Source organism: Saccoglossus kowalevskii, chromosome 3 (assembly GCF_978046115.1).
Source record: "Saccoglossus kowalevskii chromosome 3, keSacKowa6.1, whole genome shotgun sequence".
In the NCBI taxonomy this organism is placed as follows: domain Eukaryota; kingdom Metazoa; phylum Hemichordata; class Enteropneusta; family Harrimaniidae; genus Saccoglossus; species Saccoglossus kowalevskii.
Window position 1 is genome coordinate 44,766,924 of NC_140643.1, and position 12,467 is coordinate 44,779,390.

The 12,467-nt window shown below is 34.7% G+C and overlaps 1 protein-coding gene across 1 annotated transcript in view; it reads left to right on the forward strand.

The window, feature by feature from the left end:
* Window positions 1-12,467, forward strand: part of LOC100367386 (alpha-aminoadipic semialdehyde synthase, mitochondrial-like) — a 34,792-nt gene that overhangs the window by 17,584 nt on the left and 4,741 nt on the right. The window contains exons 15-20 of the mRNA XM_085497256.1: window positions 4,795-4,903; window positions 10,344-10,420; window positions 11,196-11,427; window positions 11,687-11,782; window positions 11,915-12,030; window positions 12,176-12,264. Coding sequence (XP_085353382.1) covers window positions 4,795-4,903; window positions 10,344-10,420; window positions 11,196-11,427; window positions 11,687-11,782; window positions 11,915-12,030; window positions 12,176-12,264 — 719 coding nt within the window. The remainder of the gene's footprint in view (window positions 1-4,794; window positions 4,904-10,343; window positions 10,421-11,195; window positions 11,428-11,686; window positions 11,783-11,914; window positions 12,031-12,175; window positions 12,265-12,467) is intronic.

Sequence of the window (12,467 nt, forward strand, 5' to 3'; positions counted from 1 at the left end):
ATGTGTATGTGGGTTATATGTGCTTACTTATACTACGCATAGCAACATATATGTATGTGGGTTATATGTGCTTACTTATACTATGCATTGCAACATATGTGTATGTGGGTTATATGTGCTTATACTATGCATAGCAACATATGTGTATGTGGGTTATATGTGCTTGCTTATACTATGCATAGCAACATATGTGTATGTGGGTTATATGTGCTTACTTATACTATGCATAGCAACATATGTGTATGTGGGTTATATGTGCTTACTTATACTATGCATAACAACATATGTGTATGTGGGTTATATTTTCTTATACTATGCATAGCAACATATGTGTATGTGGGTTATTTGTGCTTATTTATACTATACATAGCAACATATGTGTATGTGGGTTATATGTGCTTACTTATACTATGCATAGCAACATGTGTGTATGTGGGTTATATTTTCTTACTTATACTATTCATTGCAACATATATTATGTATGTGGGTTATATGTGCTTACTTATACTATTCATTGCTACATATGTGTATGTGGGTTATATGTGCTTACTTATACTATGCATAGCAACATGTGTGTATGTGGGTTATATGTGCTTACTTATACTATGCATTGCAACATATGTGTATGTGGGTTATATGTGCTTACTTATACTATGCATTGCAACATATACATGTATGTATGTGGGTTATATGTGCTTACTTATACTATGCATAGCAACATATGTGTATGTGGGTTATATGTGCTTACTTATACTATTCATTGCAACATATGTGTATGTGGGTTATATGTGCTTACTTATACTATGCATAACAACATGTGTATGTGGGTTATATGTGCTTACTTATACTATGCATAACAACATATGTGTATGTGGGTTATTTGTGCTTACACTATGCATAGCAACATATGTGTATGTGGGTTATATGTGCTTACTTATACTACGCATAGCAACATATATGTATGTGGGTTATATGTGCTTACTTATACTATGCATTGCAACATATGTGTATGTGGGTTATATGTGCTTATACTATGCATAGCAACATATGTGTATGTGGGTTATATGTGCTTGCTTATACTATGCATAGCAACATATGTGTATGTGGGTTATATGTGCTTACTTATACTATGCATAGCAACATATGTGTATGTGGGTTATATGTGCTTACTTATACTATGCATAACAACATATGTGTATGTGGGTTATATTTTCTTATACTATGCATAGCAACATATGTGTATGTGGGTTATTTGTGCTTATTTATACTATACATAGCAACATATGTGTATGTGGGTTATATGTGCTTACTTATACTATGCATAGCAACATGTGTGTATGTGGGTTATATTTTCTTACTTATACTATTCATTGCAACATATATTATGTATGTGGGTTATATGTGCTTACTTATACTATTCATTGCTACATATGTGTATGTGGGTTATATGTGCTTACTTATACTATGCATAGCAACATATGTGTGTGTGGGTTATATGTGCTTACTTATACTATGCATTGCAACATATCTGTATGTGGGTTACATGTGCTTATACTATGCATAGCAACATATGTGTATGTGGGTTATATGTGCTTATACTATGCATAGCAACATATGTGTATGTGGGTTATATGTGCTTACTTATACTATGCATAGCAACATATATGTATGTGGGTTATATGTGCTTACTTATACTATTCATTGCAACATATGTGTATGTGGGTTATATGTTGTCGCATACGACTTGTTTACCACTTCCGTGTGACTGAGAATGTTCTAGAACCGTACTGTGTCTGGGTGGAATTTTTAGAAATTGGTTGAATAGGTAATGGAACATTCTAGAAATTTGTAGTAAGTTCCAGACTCATTATGTATGCTGATGTAATGGTCTATTTATAGACAGTGTGAGTATATATAGGGGAGTTGTTCAGCACTGAGATCAGATCGGAGATCTCGTTGAATTGTGTTGGAGTTTAAGTATCTAGTTATTGGAGGTTTGGAGTTTTACCGAGTTATTGTACTTGATGTTTGCAGAGTATAATAATACCAGTACCAGTTGAAACCTCATCTGTTGACTCCGTGTTCGTATGTTATCATCGCCACCAGGGAAGTCTTTATGTTACTGTTGCCATTTTGGTATTTGAACCATCACACCTGTACTATACCAATTACGGTAATATTACGTTGCGTGTGACATATGTGCTTACTTATACTATGCATAGCAACATATGTGTATGTGGGTTATATGTGCTTACTTATACTATGCATAGCAACACATGTGTATGTGGGTTATATGTACTTACTTATACTATGCATAGCAACATATGTGTATGTGGGTTATATTTTCTTACTTATACTATGCATAGCAACATATGTGTATGTGGGTTATATGTGCTTAATTATACTATGCATAGCAACATATGTGTATGTGCTTATATGTGCTTTCTTATACTATGCATAGCAACATATGTGTATGTGGGTTATATGTGCTTATACTATGCATAGCAACATATGTGTATGCGGGTTATATTTTCTTACTTATACTATGCATAGCAACATGTGTGTATGTGGGTTATATGTGCTTACTTATACTATGCATTGCAACATATGTGTATGTGGGTTATTTGTGCTTACTTATACTATGCATAGCAACATAATGTGTATGTGGGATATATGTGCTTACTTATACTATGCATAGCAACATGTGTGTATGTGGGTTTTATTTTCTTACTTATACTATGCATAGCAACATGTGTGTATGTGGGTTATATGTGCTTACTTGTACTATGCATTGCAACATATGTGTATGTGGGTTATATGTGCTTACTTATACTATGCATTGCAACATATATGTATGTGGGTTATATGTGCTTACTTATACTATGCATAGCAACATATGTGTATGTGGGTTATATGTGCTTACTTATACTATGCATTGCAACATATGTGTATGTGGGTTATATGTGCTTACTTATACTATGCATAACAACATATGTGTATGTGGGTTATATGTGCTGACTTATACTATGCATAGCAACATATGTGTATGTGGGTTATATATGCTTACACTATGCATAGCAACATATGTGTATGTGGGTTATATGTGCTTACTTATACTATGCATAGCAACACATGTGTATGTGGGTTATATGTACTTACTTATACTATGCATAGCAACATATGTGTATGTGGGTTATATTTTCTTACTTATACTATGCATAGCAACATATGTGTATGTGGGTTATATGTGCTTAATTATACTATGCATAGCAACATATGTGTATGTGCTTATATGTGCTTTCTTATACTATGCATAGCAACATATGTGTATGTGGGTTATATGTGCTTATACTATGCATAGCAACATATGTGTATGCGGGTTATATTTTCTTATACTATGCATAGCAACATGTGTGTATGTGGGTTATATGTGCTTACTTATACTATGCATTGCAACATATGTGTATGTGGGTTATTTGTGCTTACTTATACTATGCATAGCAACATAATGTGTATGTGGGATATATGTGCTTACTTATACTATGCATAGCAACATGTGTGTATGTGGGTTTTATTTTCTTACTTATACTATGCATAGCAACATGTGTGTATGTGGGTTATATGTGCTTACTTGTACTATGCATTGCAACATATGTGTATGTGGGTTATATGTGCTTACTTATACTATGCATTGCAACATATATGTATGTGGGTTATATGTGCTTACTTATACTATGCATAGCAACATATGTGTATGTGGGTTATATGTGCTTACTTATACTATGCATTGCAACATATGTGTATGTGGGTTATATGTGCTTACTTATACTATGCATAACAACATATGTGTATGTGGGTTATATGTGCTGACTTATACTATGCATAGCAACATATGTGTATGTGGGTTATATATGCTTACACTATGCATAGCAACATATGTGTATGTGGGTTATATGTGCTTACTTATACTACGCATAGCAACATATATGTATGTGGGTTATATGTGCTTACTTATACTATGCATTGCAACATATGTGTATGTGGGTTATATGTGCTTATACTATGCATAGCAACATATGTGTATGTGGGTTATATGTGCTTGCTTATACTATGCATAGCAACATACATGTATGTGTATGTGGGTTATATGTGCTTACTTATACTATGCATAGCAACATATGTGTATGTGGGTTATATGTGCTTACTTATACTATGCATAGCAACATATGTGTATGTGGGTTATATTTTCTTACTTATACTATGCATAGCAACATATGTGTATGTGGGTTATTTGTGCTTATTTATACTATACATAGCAACATATGTGTATGTGGGTTATATGTGCTTACTTATACTATGCATAGCAACATGTGTGTATGTGGGTTATATTTTCTTACTTGTACTATTCATTGCAACATATATTATGTATGTGGGTTATATGTGCTTACTTATACTATGCATAGCAACATATGTGTGTGTGGGTTATATGTGCTTACTTATACTATGCATTGCAACATATCTGTATGTGGGTTATATGTGCTTATACTATGCATAGCAACATATCTGTATGTGGGTTATATGTACTTATACTATGCATAGCAACATATGTGTATGTGGGTTATATGTGCTTAATTATACTATGCATTGCAACATATGTGTATGTGGGTTATATGTGCTTACTTATACTATGCATAGCAACATATGTGTATGTGGGTTATATGTGCCATTCATAGTTACATTATTGACCTGACGTAATCTCATTTTAACTCTATTATCTTTCATGTACCATTTCAGAGCACTAGATGCTGGTATCTCAGTTTTAAATGAATTAGGTGTTGATCCTGGTATTGATCATATGCTTGCTATGAAGTGCTTTCATGAGGCCGTGGCCAATGGTGGAAGTGTAAGTCAACAATATATTAACCTATTTAATTACTTGATTAAAATGTTAACATAAAACAAAAGCATACACACCTACAGTACTAATTTCGCCCAGCCTCCCGCCCGCTTCCGGATTTCGATCGCTTTTTTTTCGCTCGCTTTGTTCAATTCGACCGCGCAATTTCCGCTTTTTTTCCGACCGCGCAAATCCGGAAGTATCTGCTCGCGCAATCGCTCGCTCGCTCGCTCGCTCGCCTGACAGAGCAACCGCCCGCATTTACAGTTCATTACCTACTGTTTCATGTACAAGTGTGTCATTTTTGTTGTTATGATGTTAAAATAAGAATAAATACAATCAAAAATTTATAGGACGACCGTTGAAAAAATACGGTAGATCACACGGCCATATAAAATTGGTAATAATACATACGCGTAGCAATAATGTCCACCATAAACAAGATCGAACCAAACATGTGAAATCAAATACGACACTGACACAGACACAACTAATATGAAATAAAACCATTCAATTTTTGGTGGAGAGCTAAAAATGTCTACTGTATAGTATGGTATTCATTGAGTAACCGTGTATAGGGTGACGGTTGTCATGCACGCATGGTTTGGGTTTAACACGGGTCAAGTTGTAGATATGTAAATATATGGCACCTATAACAATTGAAGAATATCTGCAGGAATAGTAAGACTGAAAAAAAAACGACCAATCGATTGTTATAGAATGACAGCAGTGTAAAATTTGTCAAACAAATACAATACTTGCAAATGTAATGTCGGCCAGCGCCCATCTTACTTGTCCGAAGTTGTCGAAGCCGACATCAATGGAGATCGCGTTTTTTAACTAGGCGGCTGGCAAGCGGACTAACACGTTACATAAACTTGTTGAATTACAATTATGGTTTTTATTTTTGCGCCCAATGTCTCGTTATAAAATAAAGGATTCAAAGTTTGCAGGGTATTCCGTTTTTTGCGAACTCTGGGCGAAATACTTTCAGGAGCTGTACGTAGTTCACTTACAGCCAAAACAAAGTCAGCTTGGACATTAAGTTGTGAGACGCGACAAAACAAACGCTGCCAGTGATAGATTACTTGAATAAAAAAAAATAAAATAAACGCAATCAAAGGCGCCGACCACACGCTTTGGAAATAAATAGAACGCGTTGCTAAGAGGAATCGCACCTGCATCTCGACGACGTCTCCGGTCATGAGCAGGGTTTGCCGCGTCTTAGAAAAATTGAAAGTTAACAGGAATCAGTGTCGGGGAACCATTCACAATGTTTGCATGAAAAATCCCCCGCGAAAACCTTTTTTTTTTCTGTTACAAACACTATGGTACCTGAATCCCGATTAATGATGAATCGTTAAGGGTCAATTTCCTGCAATCCTTCAAGATTAAATTTGCCTCCGAAAATCTTTCTAACGATGACCTATAAGATTGCCATGATTGAGTGCCACCATTTCTGTTCTAAGATTTATTCAGTATAATAATACAAATGTTCACCCCAACAGAGGTGCACATACAGTTTTAGCGACCCGAAGAGCTCATTGTCAACCGAGGCGGAGCACTACGATAAAGACTTTCCGTTCCCAATAAATAATAATAACAACAACAACAAAAACTTCTCGTTCCCGACATTATGAAATTCTTTCGTTTTGGGGGAAAAACCCTGAAAAAAAACTGATTTTGACAAGATAATTTAGAAATTGATATTAAGAATAATTCATAACGAAATGTATTCCATATGTACCCATAATTTTTTTTTTCATAATTACTGATTACACACGAATATTACAGAAAAAAATAATTTGCTATATTATCTATATTTGTGCCTTTTATTTGTCTTGAATCGTGACTGAAAGGAGCTGGATGAAATTACAAACTATGTAGTGTGTTCGACAACTCATGTATGAACAACAATTTTAATAAATATGATTTTACTTGGTAAAATTACTGTATTTTTCTACATAAAAACAAAATAATTTCACAATGTCTTTATTATCATAGCGTTGTTGGTAAAAGTTGAAAATGATACATCCACGTGAACCTGCTTATATGAGAACGAAGGAGTCTCTGTTTTCAACAGCCGTATACATCTAAAACTGCGTCATCGCTAAGTTTCCTTGGTGGACCACGAGCTCTGTTCCTTGTTTGCACGTTATCATGTTCACACAATCGCAGACATTATTTGTAAGGGTGCTCTTTGAAATGACACATTTTCTCGATGTTTTAGCGAGTACTCCGTGGGTATATGGCTTGTTCTCACATCAGCATATTTTTTCTCGAATTCACTCATTGCGTTCGAGTAGAGTTACTTGTAATTATAAGCCTGATTTACATTTTTTCTTGCGGTGTTTTTCGTCAATGTATTAAATATAAGTGCTTTGGGAAATTAACATAATTATATTGCGCGAGTAAAAGAGTTTGGTGAGACTGTCACAACATACTAAAACAGATGTTTTATTTATTTCTAACGCGCGTGGTCGGCGCCTCTGATTGCCTCTGATTTTTGTTTTCAAAATGTATCACTGGCTGCGTTTGTTTTGTTTTCCTCAACAAATTAACCGTTCCGAGATATCTTTCATTTTTCGTCCGGCTGCTGCCAATCCAATAATTCGTCGTCACATGTAATCAGACAAGCGATTAATCGTCACAGTCATTATACTAGTAGTTTAAGTCCAATTGATTTGTAGAAATTCAGCTATGCGATAATTATATGTGCAGTTTTGTTTTGCGAACCCAGACACGATCAAAAGTTAACCAATAGATTTTCTGAACTACAGCATTCGTATTACTTGTGCAAATTGAGTAAGAGTCATAGTGTGAGTTGCGTTCGCAAATAACAAAGTGTCAAATTATTTTGAGCGCCGTTCGGAATAAATTTAGTCAAAATCACACAGAAACACACAACCACAACACACAAATACTAGTACTCAATAATATCGCGATTGACCAGTTATATAGCTGCTTGAACTACACACACAAGGACGTAAATATGTAAATACAGGTCACAGTTCGACTTGCGTAGCAAACGTTACAATGTGTCAAGTGATTTGAAGGCGTCTTTTTTTCCAAAACAGAGAAGCAATAGGCGTTGTATTTTGAATCGTCATTAAAACCTAAATTTATTACGAATAAAAACTTAAGTTTATACATACAATGTACGATCATTGTTACTCCAGCGGTCGGTTGGCAAGCGGACGGTGTTTCTGAAGCCAGTCATAGCAGGAGCGAGCGAGCGAACAAAAGCGAGCGAGCGAGCGAACAAAAGCGAACGCGAGCGAGCGGAAAAAAAGCGGTCGGTTTCCGGTCGGAAAGCAGCGAGCGGTCGGAAATTAAGCGATAAGCGGTCGGAAAAAAAGCTATAAAAGCGGGAGGTTGGGCGGAATGAGTACTGTACATCTGATCACAAATTTTGTTTTACCCTCTTCAAAGTTGCAGCAGTAGTTAACATCATTCAGCGGAATCCACAAGACGCAGCAATGAGACATGCCTACCATTCAAAGAAAAAATCTTTTAAAAATTATGTCAAGAACTTGCAGAAACAACAGAGGAAAATCTTTCATGAGAATATTGACAAGTTGAATTCCAGGACGAATACCCAGGACTTCTGGAAAGTGATTAAAAACTATACGAAAATGAATGTTTGCACATGAGGAATGGATAAAACATTTCCAATTCATTAGTAATAATTCCAACATACCGATAAATTGACAACATGATATGAACATCCAATTACTCAGACAGGAGGAAAACAATAATCACAACATATCTCTAAACAAGGAGATATCAACACAAGAAATTAGTAAGGCTCTCAAAAAATTGAAAACTGGGAAATCTTCAGGAATGGATGGGATTCCAGGTGAAATGCTGAAGTTCAGCACTCCACTGTTAATTACTGCACTTCAAAAATTATACAATCATATCCTACACACGAGATCATATCCAGATATGTGGAATAAAAACACCATTACTCCAATTCTCAAGAAAGATGACCCACTGAATCCAGGAAACTACAGGGGGGATTTCAACCAGTAGTGTCTTCGCAATGATACTTAATGGAAGAATCAACAAACATCTTGAAGACATTACGCACTTCATAATTATACTACTGAATGGGGCTTGGAAGTCAACACCACTAAGACTAAGACCATGACATTTTCTAAAATCCAGCAGAGATCTGATGATCCATTTTTTACTTATGGTGACGTGACACTAAACCATATCAAGACATTCACATACTTGGGTGTGACATTAAGCAGCAATGGCTTCCTAAATAAAACTATGGAGAGACTCTCAGATAAGGCTAGAAAAGCAGAACGACTGATGGCTAGGATTTATGATAACAATTTCAACAACTTTAAACTTAAGACCAAACTTTTTGAAATGTTACAACTACCTATTTTACTATATGCATCTGAGTTATGGGGTATATCGGTTAGGACAGAAAAGTGGGACACCACTGTTACTGAAAAAATTCACCTAAAATATTGCAGGCGCATTTTGAATATTAATAACAGAAGTAGTACAATAGGCTGTAGGCTTGAAACTGGCAGGCAAAGATTCAAATTCAAGCTGTCATGTACTTACCAAAACATTAAAAACAATGGTCCAATTAATTTTACTTTCCATGCAGTTAAAGAACTTGAAAACAACTGCTATAAAGAATCATGGTTGGAAGACATTAACAAAATTAAAGACCTGTATAATATTGATATCCAGACTGTTTCTAGTAATGTACCAGAAAATTAAAAACCATTATACTAACATATGGATTAATAATATCAAGAGACCAGATGTCAAACTCAGATCTTATAGTCTACTTAAAAGTGTTATTAGTCCAGCTAAATACCTACAACTGTTAAATAATAGACAACATTTTAAATTACTGTCTCAATTGAGACTTAGTTGTCACAAACTCAAAATAGAAGTAGGCAGACATAAGAGACCTAAAATCTCACTGGAGAACAGGATTTGTGATAAGTGTAGGAGCGACAGTATTGAAGACGAAGTTCATTTTATTACAGACTGTAGCTATTACACTGATGAAAGGGATATTATGTACACTGAATTTACCAAGGAAATCTCCACTTTCCAGTCCGAAAACAATATTGACAAGTTTATTATCATTATTAATACTAATAATCCTAAACTAATTAGACATGTGACACAGTATCTGAGAGTGTGTTTTGAAAAACACAAACTACATGAATTTTTTCTACCAATCCTTATGTTATTTTAACGTTCTGTTTTTTACTTACCTTTTTACTTTACCTTTTATTACTTTCAGCCAAAAATAGATTTGTAATTTCATTACAGTGTTAAAACTGTATTATTATTATTATAGAATAATATCAACTTTGTTTCAGAAGGACAATCTACAAAGACAGCATGTCGTTTTGATCATGAGGTCGCTTGTCTACATTTTAAATATTTGTGTTTTTGTTAGATTACATCATTCATTTCATATTGTGGTGGAATACCGGCACCGGAACACTCTGACAATCCGCTCAGATACAAATTCAGGCAAGTACATGCAGTGCTACATGTTTATGTAGTAATTAATATGGTAGTATACAATTTTTGTTAATTAGGCCAAAAAAAAATTGTTTTGTTGCCCTCAGCGACCAACTGATAAATATAAAATATCAGGTCGCGTTTTTTTTTTTTTTTTTTTTTTTTTTTTTTTTAATAAGCCCAAATATTAAATTATTATTATTAAACTCACCATTTTAAGCAGTAAAAAAGTGTTTCCTCTAAAAATTAACGATCCCGGACCGTTGTTTGATCCCAAGGGTCTCTGGGGAAGGGGGGGGGGTAAGTGAACCTTGGGCTGATTCGACCGTCTGACTTATTTTTTTCAATTTACCGACTAGAGGGCAACATAACAACATAAGTTTTCTTTTTGGCCTTATAGAGACTTTGTGTTGAACTGAAATATTAATAATAACGTCATATATGATGTGAAATTAATATATGGCACAGTTTTTCATTTGTGTGCTCTGTGAACATCACATTCATTATTTAGAGTTATATCAAGTCATTTTGGTAACATCCAATGACAAGGCTAGTTAATGATTTTGAAATTTAAATAATCGGTAAACAATGTATATTTCTATATGTCATACAGTTGAAACTTTTAATATAAATAGCATTATGTGTGTATCTTTACATGTACTCAGATAGTCAAATTGTATACTACAGTGGTCGCTCTCCGGTCATAATAAAATGGAAGGAATAAAAAGAAAGAAATTAGGTCATAATCCTTGTTAACAAGTCATGTAATTTACTCTTACTACAGTTGGAGTCCTCGTGGTGTCCTCCTTAACACCTTAAGTGATGCCAAGTACTTGATAAATGGTGAAGAAGTATACATACCACGAGGGGGTGCACTCCTAGACAGTGCCAAAGATATGGAATTCTTGCCTGGTTTCAATTTAGAAGGGTTTCCAAATAGAGATTCAACCATCTATAAAGAAGCTTATAATATCCCATCTGCCACTACAATCCTCAGAGGTACACTCAGGTACAAGGTAAGTATGATCATGTACCATGTATTTATTTACCTGAAGAAATACTGGTCTAACGATGTCAACAAACACCATGAACTTAATACTGTAAATCCTTTTACTCCTTTGATGAGATTTTTATGCATCACGGAAAATTTTAGCAGGGAATATTTCACTGGAGTCTTTAATACAACAAATGACAGTGTTTTCTGGGATCCAAGATGTAGAATTCTTAGAACGAACATCATTAGCTGTCACGATATGTCTCTCTATTTTTTCTCAGGGTTATACAAGCGTTGCTAAAGGTCTTCTTATGTTAGGTCTGATTGATGTCGATGAGCATAGTGCATTACAACCATCTGCACCACCAATTACATGGGTGAGATTGTACTCTTAATTACTAGAAACCACTTTAACTGTCATTTATTTTTAAAACATTCTACTAACCTATCACGACAACGTATTTATGTAGTGGTAAAATATTAACATATTTTTGCATTACTTAATACAGAAAGAGCTGTTGTGTATTCTGCTAAATAAAGATATAGAAGTCCCAGCAGACTTGTTAAAGGAATTGGTATACGAACGTGTTGGATGTGATATGATGAGAACTGACGCTATAGAAAAGTATGTTCATATAGTCTAAGTCAGTTGACAGTAGTCTTTTCTTTTTTAAGTGACAAAGTGACTTATTGTTAAATACTCACTGTTAAACAATAGACAATTAAAACAGCATATGAAAATTGTATTTCAAATTTTGTATTTTTTTCAGACTTGGGCTGTTATTGGATGTTCCAGTGTTGAAAAGGAAGACGCCACTTGATACATTGTCTTATTATTTGGATTCCAATTTAGCATACAGTGAGTACACATATAAATAAATATACGCCCAGTTGATATGTTACTATAGCAATAAACTCCCCAAGCCTAATTATTGTACACTTTTTAGTCGGGTTTGAAATGCCCGACTGACGGCCATTTTGTTTTAAAGAATTCAGTTCTGGATCCGTATCTGAGACATGCCTGGATTGATCAAGTTCAAACTTCACACACACAAGGTACAT